The 16,504-nt window shown below is 39.4% G+C and overlaps 2 protein-coding genes across 2 annotated transcripts; one reads left to right on the top strand and one right to left on the bottom strand.

Annotated features, from left to right (window-relative positions):
- Positions 1 to 956: 956 nt before the first annotated feature.
- LOC142194904 (uncharacterized) lies at positions 957 to 6,067 on the bottom strand. The gene is made up of 2 exons (XM_075264345.1): positions 6,017 to 6,067; positions 957 to 2,402 (listed from the first exon to the last, which is right to left on the bottom strand). Exon 2 carries the CDS (start codon positions 2,264 to 2,266, stop codon positions 995 to 997), a length of 1,272 nt encoding a protein of 423 aa, XP_075120446.1. The 5' UTR covers positions 2,267 to 2,402; positions 6,017 to 6,067; the 3' UTR covers positions 957 to 994.
- Positions 6,068 to 9,481: 3,414 nt separating this feature from the next.
- On the top strand, positions 9,482 to 11,896 carry LOC142194895 (potassium voltage-gated channel subfamily V member 2-like). The gene is made up of 2 exons (XM_075264332.1): positions 9,482 to 10,988; positions 11,583 to 11,896. Exons 1-2 carry the CDS (start codon positions 9,753 to 9,755, stop codon positions 11,844 to 11,846), a joined length of 1,500 nt encoding a protein of 499 aa, XP_075120433.1. The 5' UTR covers positions 9,482 to 9,752; the 3' UTR covers positions 11,847 to 11,896.
- The last annotated feature ends 4,608 nt before the right edge of the window (positions 11,897 to 16,504 follow it).

The raw sequence follows: 16,504 nt of genomic DNA, 5'->3' as shown, positions 1-16,504 counted from the left end.
CTATGGGACATGCTACTGTATGGTGAGGCCACTATGGGACAATAAACTTGGGACATTTTACTGTATGGATGGGCCACTATGGGACAAGATACTGCATACGTGCTGCTATGGCACTGTTGATGTTATTTTACATGTGGAGCCCATTATATTACATGTGGGGCACTAAAGTGTGAGGGCCATTATACTAAATGTGGTGGCACTGACGATGGCATTATACTGAGAGGGCACTGACGATGGCATTATACTGAGAGGGCACTGACATGGATATTCTACTGAGTGTGGAGGCACTGAGGGGACCATTACATAATTGCTAACAAAGGCTGCAAACGAATCCTTATTTTATGAACATTAATAAATGATCATTACTTTGGGGTACGCAGTTGGGATGGTTTCTCACTATGGGATACTTCTCTTTAAAAATTTGAGATACAGTACTCTAGTGAACACTTACCACAGGATGAGAACCGCTGATCTATCCAGCAAGAAATGTGCTATTTTTTCTTCATTATCCACAAGGTTTCATACGTTATTTTTGCTGGTTTCTTTTTAACTTGGTATGAACTTAATTCCAATCAAGCCTAATGTTTTTCGGAATGAGTCAATACTTCACCACTATTCAAATTTGTATTGATACCACAAACATAAAAGAAAAAAAAAAGTGACTCTATCTACACTGCTATTAATGGTCTCCACCAGCCTTGCTGACAATACATGCACACTTGACCACTGGTCTCAATGGTATATGCACAGGAATAACCACTGAGGCCAGTTACTGGTTGCATCTATCAGATGTGCACGTATAGCTCAACATCACTACAGAATAAGACAACAAGACAAACAAGGACCATCAGATTGGTGGTACTGAAGGGGGTGGAACATTTACCAGGTAAGCACTTTTTTTTTTTTTATTGAAAAACCCCTTTTACAAATCAAGTTTAAACAAAATACAGGGGAAGTAATAAAAAGATAATAAAGTTAGCTTTGAATTTCATTGTCATTCTTGATAACAATCCATTTGTGGCACATTTGTAGTTTGTTGAACATTCAAGCTATTGTTGTTCCCTATCTGGACATTACTTGAATTGTTTATGTGAATAACTGATCCATATCCTGGGATTAGATGAAGTGGCAGACTGGAAAGCAATGTTGACATATCCATAGCAATAAATTGTTGTAGATTAAGAGCACTTATTTGGTCTTTAGCATCTTCTAATTTTTTTTCCAAAGCTCTTCGAACCTGCTCTCTTGTCCAACGTTCTTGTTGTGTTTTGATCACATCCAGTTTGAACGTGTTTCGCACTCTTTTCTCAAAGAGTCGGGACGTCTCAATTAATGGAATTAATGATTTAAGGCCCAAAGGTATTTTATCACTTGGAATAGCTTGGAGCTTTGGAATAAAGGGAATTACAGTGCCTTTTTTGCGTTTATCGTCAATTGAGTTCATAAGGACTGTATTGATCTGAAACTCACCCCATAAGGACAAAAAACCAGTAGTGAGCAGAAGAACAATATAAGCTGAATTTTGTATTGCATCTTCAAGGCATGTGAGAGGACTTACTCCTGCAGTTTCAAATCCTTCACAAAATGTTGTACCTTCTCCAATCTCAAGGCTGTTTAGAATTCCACATACCCTCTCAGCTTCATCTTGATCTTCTGGGACATGCAAAATAACAAAGCTGAAAAACTTCAAGGAAGGCAGAATATCAGAGAGCAAGGCAGTTGGAGAAGGAGCAACAAATTCTGAAGAAGGACCAAAATCTATATTTGAAAAAGTATCATATGAAGAACTGATTTTATCGTGGGATGATGAACCAGGAGAGGGCTGATGAGATAACTCAGTGGCTGTATCTCCAGGTGGACAAGGGGAAACACTTAAGTCTTCTGTAGGTGGTAGATTTTCATGTTCTTTTTCCTTAGTGTTTTCACTACTTTCCATCTTGGAAAGCAACTCCTTGTCCACAATCTTTGATACAGATTCTGTCTGATTTGTGGTATGTGAAAGATCAGATGCATTTACAGATGCAGGAATTGACCCACAGTGCCGGTTTTCTTCTTGACGGTCAGGATTGACTCTTGACATATAACACTGGGTCTCGTATTGCCCTGTTAAAAAACCTGTGGTGGGTGACTGACTGATTTGCAAAGGATTAGAAGCAAGAGACAAAGAACTCAGGTGTGATGGCTTGCATATCGAGATTCCATTACTATTTACATCTGAACGTAAGGTGTGAGGCTCATTATCAGTGTTTAGACTTTTTTTCAACATGTTAATTTACTTGATAATTAAATTTGTTTTAGTAATTTAATGTCAATAAAGTGTTGGTCTGAATCCAATGCTTCGCCAAACACAGGCTGGAGAGCTATTATCACAGGAGTCCTTTATAATGCATAGTGCCTTGAATCTAAATAAGGAAAAGAAGAAACTGTTTTACTGAATGAAAACTGGAAAAAATGCACTGAGAATACATTTCTGTGGTCCTACTTTTCCATGGGATCTGACATGTGGCATGATTAGACATCATTGCTCACTGTCCAGTGTTGTTCCTCCACACAATTTCACACGAGACCAGACAACATACTTGCACAGCCAGATATATTCTCTTAAAACAGTTATGGAGCACCTTTTTGTCACAAGTCTACATTATGCTGTTCCTTTTGTCAGTTTGTGGCCCAATAAGGTTTCATGTCTTCCATACACAAAGGTCTAAGTTCAAGAATAAAGAAACTTAACGGGTTCTCTAAGAATAAAAACATCATAAATAAATAAGATATATAAAAAATAAATAAAAAATAAGAAATAGAAATAATACCTCAAGAGGATTTTGCAAATAGCGCTACCTATTGGGAGGTAGCTCCCTAAACATTAATATCTTTAGGGTATAATCTTGGAATAATAGCCAACCCAATATAAGAGATTCCCATTGGCAGACAGCTTTTTTTTCCAAAGGTGCCAAAAATATGCTAACTTTCACCCAAGTTCACAAAAAAGTGGGAGTGCCACTAAAAAACGTGCACTGGAATGTGTCTATTGCAAGCCCATCTCAAAAGAGAATTTGGCCCCGAACAAACCTGCAACCCTCTGAAATAAAGGCACCAAGAAGGCTAGGGCACAACTATTTCCCTGTCGGAACAGGAATACCACTAGCTTCGGCCTCCTCATGGGCTCTCACCCAATGAGTACTACCGAGAGCCTACAACTTGTCCACCTCCACAGAAACAGAGGTGGAGCACCCCCCCCTCCCCCACAATGGGTCACCACTCCCACTGCTGGAGGCAATTACTAACAAATACTACACATGATCTTAGCCAAAAGACCAAGCAGCGTGCTGTTTTGCGTTTTTGGCCTCTCAACAGTGTAGAGTAGGGTACTTGCTGGTTGTGTAAGAGGTCTAGATCTGGTTCAGAAGGGGTAATGTCTCTCATTAGGGAGAGACTGGTACAGGAACATACCAAGAGACCATATATGCCCTGCTAAGAATTGTGGGTAAGGAACACAAATAAGACCTTGTTAGGACATAATCTGGGAGTAATAGACAGAGGCAAAAAGACATAAAATACACCTCTAATGCCCCACACTTTAAAGAAGTTGTCCAGCACTGTCCAGTCCTGCTGCTCTGCTGTCTTTTCTGCTGACTTATCAGTCACATGCGGCAGGAACTTCCAGAGGAAGAAAACAGCGGAGCTGCATGACCAGACCCCATGCTGGAAGACATTGGAACACTGGGGAAAGCGTGCCCGGGTGACATGTCCTTTTGGGTGCACAATGAACGCTGTAAAAACTAAGCCCATAAGAAAATAGCACAAATACACTTTTTCTCCAATTCCACCCCATTCTGAAATTTTTTCTCTAATTTCCTAGAACTATTTACAGAATAATAAATGGTACCATTATGAAGAAAAATTTGTCCCACAAGCATTAAGCCCTCATACGGCTCTGAGAACATAAAAATAAAAAAAAGTTATGAGGTTTGGGAGGCAAATCATAAAATGCCACCAGTGGGAAGGAGTTAAAATGAGTTTTTTTTTAGATTATTTGACCTGAGGGTATATCAGCTAAATATTGCATTATTTTCATGTAATGTGCATTAGTGATTATATTTTTCATAAACTGGATAACCTTTTTAAGCTGAGGCCCCACGTTGCAGAAATGAAGCTTTTTTTTGTTGCTGATTTTAAAGCGTTTTTTTGAGCCAATGCCATGAATGGATATAAAAGGAATGGGAAATATACAGGAATTACTTTTACTCCTCCCTTCTTCTCAATACACTCCTAGTTTTGACTCAAGAAATCGCAGCAAAATATGCAACAACAAAAACTGTTTTCCACAACGTGGGGCCTCAGCCTTAAAGAGGACCTTTCATGGTCCGGGGCACAGGCAGTTCTATATACTGCTGGAAAGCTGACTCTGCTCTTTAAAGTAATTTTAGATAATGATAGCATTAAAGGGGCTCTATCAGCAAAATCATGCGGCTAGAGCCCCACATATGCGTGAATAGCCTTTAAAAAGGCTATTCAGGCACCGTAAAAGTTATATTAAACTACCCCCCCCCCCCCCGTTTTAAAAAAAAACCTAAAAAAGAATGTGCTCTACTTACGCATCGTGCACGCTGGGCGGGCATTCAGGGTGTGTCTTCTTCATCCACGCCTCTTCTTCCTCCGACATCCTCAGGTCCCGTCTTCCTCCGGCGCTCGCGAGCGGACACTGATATAAAAAAATTGGCCTGGGCGCCTGCGCAGTAGCCGTAGTAGAAGCCACATGCTACTGCACATGTGCCCAGGCCATTTTTTTATATCAATATCAGTTCGCGAGCGCCAGAGGAGGACGGGACCCGAGGACATTGGAGGAAGAAGAGGCGTGGATGAAGATGAAGACACACCCTGAATGCCCGCCCAGCGTGCACGATCCGTAAGTAGATATTCTTTTTTAGGGTTTTATTTTAAGACGGGGGGGGGGGGGGGGTAGTTTAATATAACTTCTACGGTGCCTGAATAGCCTTTTTAAAGGCTATTCACGCATATGTGGGGCTCGATCAGCATGATTTTGCTAATAGAGCCCCTTTAAGGATGTTCCTATTGTCCAAGAATCCCTTGAAAGAAAATAAAATACAATATGACTCTTTGCAGAGGAGAAGACTAACTTCTATAACTTATTTTAAGATTTAGTAAGTTCTGAAACTATTTATCTAGAAATGACTAAAACATAGTAATACACTTTATTAAATTATACAAAATATAGTAAGATTTGCCATTGACAACAATTATGAACCACGCAATAAAATTGACACAATATTTATAGTGATCACGAGTAGCATAACTAATCCAGGTCTGATGATATTATATGGGGTCTGAAGATATTTATCTGCACTCGTTTATAAAAGCCACTCCCACTTTTTGATTGATTTGCTATTCATGAATCGCCCTGTCTCTATAAAGTTGACATCTCTTTATTACTATTACCCGTGTTCCCCGGTGATCAGTGTTTATCACAGCGAGGCAGTCTGGTCTATCATGCCATCTTTCCCGTGGCATTGGCTGGAGCAGATATGTAGCATTACATGGTTGACGCTGTTGTAATGAATGGATATACATGTGCTTGCGCCAACAGCGCAAGGGCGGTTTATAGGCAGCATCTCTCTGCCCTGGCTCTTAAGAGTCGTCACCCCCATATGCACTAACAGAATTTATATGTAACACCTTTTAAGACATGTCTCTCCTGTGTGAACAAGGCCTAACTGTATTGGCAGCTATGGCACTACACAAGATGGACTCTTCTGCAGTAGGAGCAGTGACCCGGATACCCTAGCTACAGTAGTGCTCTGTTGTCACAGGTACACTCGCACCTCTTGTAACACCCACTAGTAATGGCGACAAACCAGGAAGTAAAATGCAAAAGGCAACAAAGCCCAGAAAGTCCGTGTCCTCCCCAGCTATAAACTCATATAGCTCAGTCAGTGCACTGCTCTTAGTAGCCGCATAGCAGACCATCACTCCCAGAAACGTATCCTCTAATCCTTACTTCTGTACACACGGGAGCCCAGACAAGCCAGGCAGCTCCTTCAATCACGTGACCACACGCGCCGAGAATTCCGGGTCACGTGACTGTGTACGGGCGTAGAGAAAACAGGGGAGTAGGCGGGGTCCGTCACATTGCTGGCCCAGCACATTCCGTGTTACGTGGGTAGGAAGCTGTACTTGCATTATCACACCGCGCATGAGCAGTATGGCAAGTACCATTATTATTATTATTAATAAGGAGGGAGCTAATGGTTCCCCTAGCTTTATTAATAATAGGTCCTCCTTAGAAATAATGTTGCGTGCTCCACGTCCTCTTTCCCAGGGCACTAATAAGCCCTTTCTTTTAGATGGCGGTCTCTCCTACAGGAGTTGGTCTCTCCCAATCCACCTTTAGTTGTTTTGTGTGTGTTTAGAAAGGACAGGGTAGAAAGCTAAAGGTTATGGTAACCCTGCATCCAAATATAGGCAGAGAGGACTCCACACAAAGTGTTACTTATTCCAAGTCCAGTGTTCCAGCAGTACATAATCTGTATGTGATCCATGGCCTGGTCACTTTTATTAGACAATGGTCCTCTGGGCTATGACTTATAGTCCTGCTTCTTATCTATTCTTCTTCTTATCTGCTTCTTATCTTCTTAGTAGGAAGCATGCGCAGTCGGCTCTGCCTAGGCCGGATGCCTAGGCAGAGTGAATTCCAGCCGGAAGACGCCGCGGGGACGCTGCACGGAGAAGACTTCTAAAGGTAAGAGAAGAACCAGCGTTGATTGGCCGACTGTATAGCATTCTGCCAATCAACGCTGGTTCTGCATCAAACCTTAAACTTTGAACAGCTAGTAGTGTTCGATCGAGTATGAATATTTAGAATACCGTAGTATTCGATCGAACACTACTCGCTCATATCTATTAACAAACAATGTACTTAAATGGGCTCTATCATTGCGGATATGCATTTTAAATTAAGGACACGTCGGAATAGCCTGTGCTCGGCGCACAGCTTCAGTATGACTCAAATGCTGCCAACTGGGCCATTGGATCATGCCCCCTGTAATGTCCTGGTCCCCAAAAGAATCCGCTTGTATATAAGGGAGTTATTTTTTTTAATATTAGAGCATGCTAGACTGTCTACCTGGTAAACAAAAACTGCTTGTGCATGTGATCAAAGCAATAGCAATTCCTCAAAATGGTATAACTGAAAAGTACACCTGGCCCCTCAAAAAAAGGCGCCCTATGCATCCTTGTACGCGAAAGTATAAAAAAAAAATTATGGTGTCAGAATATGGAGACTTTTATAAATTTGGTATCCTCAGAATCGCACCAGAGCATAGAATACAGGTGACTTGTCATTTTGGCTGCAGAATGAATGCTGTAAAAACGAAGCTCATAAGAAAGTCACAGAAATGCACTTTTTCTTGACATCCACCCCATTCAGAATTTTTTTCCAGCTCATTTTTTCCCAGAACATTGTACAGGATAATTAATGGTAATTTGTCCTGCAAATATTAAGACCTCATTTGACTCTCAGAGCGAAAAATAAATAAGTTATGGGGTTTGAAGGGGGAGTCAAAAACGAAAATCGAAAAATGCCTGCAGCTGGAAAGGGTTAACATTGCCACAGGGTAAACAAGTAGAAACTGCTTGTATATAACCTATTTTTTCAATATTAGAGCATGCTAGACTGTATACTGGGTGAACAATAAACCGCTTGTGTATAATGGAATAATTATTTTTTAAGATTTGCACAGGCTAGACTGTATATTGGGTGAATGACAAAAGCACACATATATAACTGAGGGTTTTTTTTTTTTAGGAATTACACAGGCTAGACTGTATATTTGGTCAACAACCAGAAACCTCTTGTATATACATTTTTATTGTGTTCTTTTTATTTTAATTTTGAGGCATTTTTCATCTTGAAATCAGCAATAAAAGCCCATCAAATCTGTTTTTTATTAATTTTCATGGGAGTGAACACTAAGTTTTTTTCACTGCTGACTTTTTCATCTAGCTAGGAAAGAAGCATCCTGACTGCTCGGCTATCGCTTTATCCTCCTATGGTCACCTCCTATTTCAATGAGCATTGGTCATCAGACACTTAAAGTACTAGGTCCTACTCTACTCTGCTATTTGCTGCCTCATTTTTACTACTTTGCTGAAGCAGCTGATCTATGGACTCCACTGTTTCAGCTCTGCTATTCTCCCACCTTAATACTGTTAATCTGCTGCCTCACTCTATCATGTTAAGTGGTTCCAGCTTAACTCCACCTTGTGACCACAGCCTGGCCTCAACACTTCATCCCTACAGCTTCAGATTCTAAGTACAGTCACTACTCCTCCACTTTATTCAGGGGCAAAGTGGTAGAAGGAGCTGAAAAATAAACTGTGTTCCTTGCTGAAGGGTTTGACCAAAACCATGGTAAAAAGGTCTGGCTGCTGGAGTAGGAGTATTGAGTGTGGCTCTACTCCACTTAACCACTCCAGGTTTTGAGACACGTGGGGTTAAGTCCTTCTCATCCTGAACTGTGTATAAAAGGTAAAAAATATGCAAATCTATTCTCCAGGATGTAATTAGGAGAACAGTGCACTCTGTACGCAGCCCTCTAGAGGGCAGCATCCTTAACATCATGCATGACTCAGTTAAAAAGTCTTTTTAATCATGATGTGGATTTAATTGCCAAATTAGTATTTCTATCCCAAAAGGAACAGATTCCCAGCTATGGATAGCACTGTCCAAATTAGTATCCCTACGCTATGCTGAGGATGGCCCAATAGGCCGAAACAGCGCTGTCCATAGCTGGGAATCTGTTCCTTTTGGGATAGAAATACTAATTTGGCAATTAAATCCACATTATGATTAAAAAGACTTTATAACTGAGTCATGCATGATGTTAAGGATGCTGCCCTCTAGAGGGCTACGTACAGAGTGCACTGTTCTCCTAATTACATCCTGGAGAATAGATTTGCATATTTTTTACCCAGAATCCCTAGCGGAGCAGGAATGACTTGTAAGTCTCCGTACTGCCTATGTAGGCAAACACTCTCCCTGATGTGTACGATTGTCCCCTGACCCTGTGTATAAAAGGGCAGACAGCCCACAGGCTCTCGCTGCTCCTGGGAAACCAAGTGTGAATTAACCTGTTGTATTTTGTGTTTAGGGAGCTGTGCAGAAGGCCCAGTTTTCATATTTAGGATACCTGTTGTTTAAGGTAGAAGCCGGATGGATAAGTTTTTTTTTTGTATTATTGTTTTGTTTTGCCTGCACAACTACTACTAAAGCTGGTTGCGGCCAATTGCACCACATTCTGCTGGACTGGACTTTCCTTGCTGTGCCAAAAGTGCTCATCTATCTGAGGAGACGACGATCCCTGAGCTAATCCCGTCACAATAAATATACATATATATATATTCCATACAAAAAGACTCAGTCCTCTTTGATAGTGGGTTTCCATAAGTCACTGTACCAGTCCTGCTAATGATGTACTCATTTGGCACTAGACAATCCTATTACAGTGTTTAAAGGAAAGCTGTTTTTAGCCACAGCAATAGCCTTTACGAAATCATCCCTTTTATCCTCTTTATCCCAGAAACGGATTACATTATATCAAAACACAACAGTTGTTTTCGAAGTAAAAAGCATACATATGAAAAGGACCTCTCTGAAGCCATTACATCTCAGCCCTGTCTTCAAGCAATAACTATTAGCAGATCACTTACCATTTTATGACTTGAAACCATAAACCATGAAGGAGATATGCACTAGAGGAAAACCCCTTTCTGCCAGTGTCAAGCTTGGAGAACACACTCATAGTCTGTCCGATATCTACAAAGGAACGTTGTATGCTACTTTTACTGAGAAGCACTCTGAACATGGAGGCCGAAATACTATTCAGTCATCAAAAAAATACATCAATCCCTTTATCCTAAATCTTAATGTTGGAGGAAAGGTATTTCAGATTGATTGTTTTGCAGCAGCAAAATACCCTGTTACTAGACTTGGAAGAATGGCAGCATGTGCTGATCCTGTCAAAAGATTAGACCTTTGTGATGACTACTCAGTGCAGAAGAATGAATATTTCTTTGACCGGGATCCTACAGTTTTCTGCTACATATTCCATTTCTATCGCAGTGGAATCTTATGGATAATGGATGAGCTGTGCCCTCTAAACTTTGTTGAGGAAATAGAATATTGGGGTATTCATATAAACTATACACATAACTGTTGTCGTAGTCTGTTTCACGAACATCAAGATGAACTGAAAGAGCATATTAAGATACAGAGAGATCTCCAAGCTGAACTTGAACGTCATGATCACGAAAAGCACTTTGAAGGCAAGTGGCTTGGGAGTTTGCGGAAAAAAATTTGGAATTTATTGGAAAATCCATACTCTTCTATTCCAGCTAAAATTTTAGCCATATTGTCTAGTATTTTTGTCTTGCTTTCTGTTGTAACTATGTGTCTTAGTACAGTGGACGAACTTAAACATGTGAACCTCTATGGTGTATCCTATATGGATCATATGGAAATTGCTTGTGTCATTTTCTTCACCACTGAATATGTCATGAGACTATTATCAACTTCAGATATTAAAAGATTCCTTAAAACAGTGTTAAACATTGTAGACCTTATTGCTATATTACCATTTTATATTCAGATTATATTTGAGAGGTTTTCAGAAGAATCATATGTGCATCTGCACCCTGATGATATAGAAAGGATGGAAAGAGTGGGACAATTTGGAAAAGTGTTGAAAATAATTCGACTTATGCGGATATTTCGGATCTTAAAACTGGCCCGTCATTCCATTGGACTCAGAGCTTTTGGTTTCACAATCCGTCAGTGCTACCAACAAGTTTGCTGTCTGTTCTTGTTCATTGCTATGGGCGTGTTTACGTTCTCTGCTCTGATGCATTCAGTTGAACATGATATCCCTGGCACTAATTTCACCAGCATTCCAGATGCATGGTGGTGGGCAGCGGTAAGTTTTTATTTTTATTATTACAAAATATAACATTTAAATACAATAAGTACTTGAGTATTGCTTAAAATTATAAAATACATCTTTCATTTGAAACCAATACAAAATGAAACTTTTTTTTTTAATCTAGTGTGATATATATATATATATATATATATATATATATATATATATACTGCTATAATGCATCATTTTAAACATCATAAGAAAAAAAATATTTTACAGTTAGTGTTTTTATAATTTTGGGCAAATACTTGGCAGAAAAGGGGCACCATGGTGGCTCAGTGATTAGCACTGCAGCCTTGCAGTGCTGGAGTCCTGAGTTCGAATCCCACCAGGAACAACGTCTGCAAGGAGTTTGTATGTTCTCCCCATGTTTGCGTGGATTTCCTCCCATTCTACAAAGACATAATGATAGGGAAAAAAAATACATTGTGATCCTTATATGGGGCTCACAATCTACATAAAAGAAAAAAAAATACTTGGTGGAAATCTTGAAGAAAAAATTCTAACTTTTGTCAGATTGCTTAGTCTGGTATAATATATCTAGTTTTTATTTTATATGTTGTTTTTTTGTTTGTTTTTTTTTTGTAGGTCAGCATCTCCACGGTAGGATATGGTGATACAATTCCTGATACAATTTTGGGGAGGATTGTAGCCTTTCTGTGCATATCTTTTGGGATTATTCTTAACGGCATGCCAATATCCATACTCTACAACCGATTTTCGGACTTTTATGCAAAACTTAAAGCACATGAAAGTACCAGTGTAACAAAAATTACTACTGAGATCAGATTTAAGAAAAGGATCATGGAAAAGCTCAAAACCTGTTGTGCCACAAGACAAGGCAGCGATTAGAGGATGTTTAAAAATACCACATGGATCATGAACAGTTCTTAGTAAGCAGCAGCAAATACTATCAAAGATTTACATTTGATCATATTTTGATGTAATGTAAAGTCAGTAATAATAATAATAATTGTGCCACTTTTGTCTGCATCTGTGAGTTCAGAACAATGAAATAGTTAGATTTTATAGCATGTCTTTTATATTGTAATATAATGACTTAGCCAGGATAAATGGAGGAAAGGTTTGTTTAATAAAGAGAAGGAATTAAACATATTGAAGGCTGGGTTCACATCTGTGTTTGCCTCCCTGCACGAAATTAGTTTTTGAAACCATCTCAAAATCTTCAAAAACTGATTTTGAACGGTTTCCTTTAAAACTCATTAATATTAATGGTCTGTAAAAATCATCTGTAAGTGTCAGTTTGTACCATTTCTGTCTGGTATCTGCTCTTTTGGCCAGAGAAAAAAAGTTAGATTTGCAGGATACCAGATGGCTAGCAAATTTATTTATTTATTTTTTAACATTGTGGTACATGGAAAGAATAGTAATCTGTTTGTGTCCATTTTGCAATTCATTTTTTCCCTCTGCGCATGCATAGAATGAACAACCAACAACAAGCAAGGTAAGTATGACATCTGGTATGCAAAATATATCCATTATAATATAACTCATTATCAATGCAAAAAGACTAATGCATCTCACACCAGGCGTTCATATCCATATAAAGGTTGGCACATTAGAGCTTACCCATAATAGGGACACTTGAGCAGACTCACAGGGACAAGGCACCGCACTACCCAGACCCCGACGCGCGTTTCGGCGCAATGCCTTCTAATGTGCCAACCTTTATATGGATATGAACGCCTGGTGTGAGATGCATTAGTCTTTTTGCATTGATAATGAGTTATATTATAATGGATATCCATCTATGGGATTGTATGTAGTATATCACTGATGCTGGTTATGTTGTGTGCACTTGCTTTAATCCTGTTTTAATATGATACCATATACAGTCCTATGAAAAAGTTTGGGCACCCCTATTAATCTTAATCATTTTTAGTTCTAAATATTTTGGTATTTGCAACAGCCATTTCAGTTTGATATATCTAATAACTGATGGACACAGTAATATTTCAGGATTGAAATGAGGTTTATTGTACTAAGAGAAAATGTGTAATATGCATTAAACCAAAATTTGACCGGTGCAAAAGTATGGGCACCTCAACAGAAAAGTGACATTAATATTTAGTAGATCCTCCTTTTGCAAAGATAACAGCCTCTAGTCGCTTCCTGTAGCTTTTAATCAGTTCCTGGATCCTGGATAAAGGTATTTTGGACAAACAATTCAAGTTCAGTTAAGTTAGATGGTCGCCGAGCATGGACAGCCCACTTCAAATCATCCCACAGATGTTCAATGATATTCAGGTCTGGGGACTGGGATGGCCATTCCAGAACATTGTAATTGTTCCTCTGCATGAATGCCTGAGGATTTGGAGCGGTGTTTTGGATCATTGTCTTGCTGAAATATCCATCCCCGGCGTAACTTCAACTTCGTCACTGATTCTTGAACATTATTCTCAAGAATCTGCTGATACTGAGTGGAATCCATGCGACTCTCAACTTTAACAAGATTCCCGATGCCGGCATTGGCCACACAGCCCCAAAGCATGATGGAACCTCCACCAAATTTTACAGTGGGTAGCATGTGTTTTTCTTGGAATGCTGTTTCTTTTTGGACGCCATGCATAACGCCTTTTTTTATAACCAAACAACTCAATTTTTGTTTCCAAAATGAAGCTTGCCTTGTCCAAATGTGCTTTTTCATACCTCAGGCAACTTTATTTGTGGCGTACGTGCAGAAACGGCTTCTTTCTCATCACTCTCCCATACAGCTTCTATTTGTGCAAAGTGCGCTGTACAGTTGACCGATGCACAGTGACACCATCTGCAGCAAGATGATGCTGCAGCTCTTTGGAGGTGGTCTGTGGATTGTCCTTGACTGTTCTCACCATTCTTCTTCTCTGCCTTTCTGATATTTTTCTTGGCCTGCCACTTCTGGGCTTAACAAGAACTGTCCCTGTGGTCTTCCATTTCCTTACTATGTTCCTCACAGTGGAAACTGACAGGTTAAATCTCTGAGACAACGTTTTGTATCCTTCCCCTGAACAACTATGTTGAACAATCTTTGTTTTCAGATCATTTGAGAGCGGGCTGTCCATGTTCGGCGACCATCAAACTTAACTGAACTTGAATTGTTTGTCCAAAATACCTTCATCCAGGATCCAGGAACTGATTAAAAGCTACAGGAAGCGACTAGAGGCTGTTATCTTTGCAAAAGGAGGATGTACTAAATATTAATGTCACTTTTCTGTTGAGGTGCCCATATTTTTGCACCAGTCAAATTTTGGTTTAATGCATATTGCGCATTTTCTGTTAGTACAATAAACCTCATTTCAATCCTGAAATATTACTGTGTCCATCAGTTATTAGATATATCACACTGAAATGGCTGTTGCAAACACCAAAATATTTAGAACTAAAAATGATTAAGATTAATAGGGGTGCCCAAACTTTTTCATAGGACTGTATATGAAGTGCTCTCACACTTTCATTGAGACTCAGGTGAGACCATATTATAGCTATATACACTTTAACTTTCTAGTAACTTCAGCAGTATCTCCAGGGACCATTATTTCAGCTGGCATCCCACACACCCAGCTTTTCTGTATCTGTATTCTTTTGTCCTTAACGGTGTCCATATTTTCTTGTATTTTGTATATTGTTATTTAATAAAATTGTGTAATTTTAACATTATACCATGTGTATTGGTGTTACAATATTTGCATACCAGATGTCATACTTACCTTGCTTGTTGTTGGTTGCTCTTGAATGTTTGGTAAGGACAGGTTGTTGTAGGGCCTATAATAGGTACAAGAGATACACGCAATCATTTGCATATGCGTGTTTGTTTTGTATTTTGTTTTATGCATAGAATGAAGACGACAAAAAAAACCAAAACAGATTTGTCAGTTACGGACACATAAGGACTGTTTTTTTTTGACAGACACTCATTAACTAATCCGTCAAACAAGAAGGACTATGGTATGTGCTGTGTAACCATTTGACTTTGTTTTTTGACCAATCCATTTTTTTATACGGATTGGCAGCGGATGGAAATCAGGTGCAAATGTGAACCTAGCGTAAAGGGTTATTCTGTATGCCTATGTGAATCCTACTTTACTATTCAATCCCTATAACATTTCATGAAGAGGTAGGGACCAACTTTGGGGCGCCTAAAACAGCAGCATGCCCAAACTTTGTGACGTGACATTTGGCAATAATTGAGTGTTATTCTGCTGGAGTTGAGCCATAACTCTTCTACAGCAGCTCTTGGCAAATGTGCAGCACATAACTAATCCCTAGGAGACCACACCACAGTTCACTGTACATGCGCAAAAAAGCAATGTGTACAGAAGCTGCCAGAGAAGAGTCATGACTCTAGCAGAAGAGGAGTTTTCACATCTGCTGAATTTAATGATGGACAGGCCTAGGATCACCAGGTTTGAAGCCGTAAACCTGGGCAACATAAGGACATAATAGTTAAAGGGGTTGTCCCATCACAAGGATCCTATCTATACTGCTTGTTAATGTGAATGTAAGACTTTTAAATACACTGCTTCAGCAAAACTGCTTTGTTTGTCCACTATCTTACTTTATTCAATTCATTGTTGACACAGCCCTTGGGCTTATCTGCTCAAAAGTCAAGTGATGTATCTGCCTGCTCTCAGGGGGGAGGGAGGAGGGGCTAAGTGTACGGGAGCGAGCCTGTGTATCTAGCTATTCCTGTGTCTACACCACGTGACCTAGCTTCCTGTTAGCAGATAGAGGAGAGGAGCTGCTTTCATTTCTTCTGATCTCCCAGTTACCAGGCTAGCTAATTCAATTGTGTTCATTATGGCAGAGACAGGCAGTCTCTGTATGTAACACAGAATGGAGTTGCTGTTGCCAGTACTTCATAGTCCAATATGGGTGGGCAGAGCTAAACGGCAGGTTGCATGTGAAACCCCGCCTACCAAATGATGCAAGAAACCAGGAAGAAAGAAGATTTTACAGTAGTGAAGACTGGTGAGTATGCGACATGGGAATATCCCTTTAAGGAACCCAAACCTGAGGACAGGTTTGCTTTACAGAAAGGAAAGTTTTTTTCATTGCCACAATTCGAAGTAGCCACTTTAGCCCTTGTGTTTTTGTGAGTCGAGTTGTTTTTCAGCATCATTTGGGTGCCTAGATCATTGACTAAATTTTCTTAACTCTTTGTAGGAAGGAATAAAAAAAAACAAAAAAACAAAACAATACTATTACCGTTTCATTTTACATGTTGTGCTCTTCACAATATGGTATAAATAAAATGTTAAGCTATAATGTACAATGTGATTAAGGCAATACCTAATTTGTTTTTAATGTTTTTGATATTTATACACAATAAAAAAGACTTTAAAATATCAATCGTTTGTGCATCACCATCTTCTAAAAGCCATAACCTTTTTTTTTCATTGAAGTTGAAAGCTTCTTCTTTGAGAAATGAGATGTGCTCTTCATTGGTGAAGTTTTTTTAAGTTTATTTTTCAGCATTCACTTTGAAGGGGAGGGGTAAATAATGTATTAGC

This window comes from Leptodactylus fuscus, chromosome 1, assembly GCF_031893055.1.
Source record: "Leptodactylus fuscus isolate aLepFus1 chromosome 1, aLepFus1.hap2, whole genome shotgun sequence".
NCBI lineage: Eukaryota > Metazoa > Chordata > Amphibia > Anura > Leptodactylidae > Leptodactylus > Leptodactylus fuscus.
The sequence above is the reverse complement of the archived record's forward strand: the minus strand, read 5'-3'. Positions and strand labels throughout refer to the sequence as shown.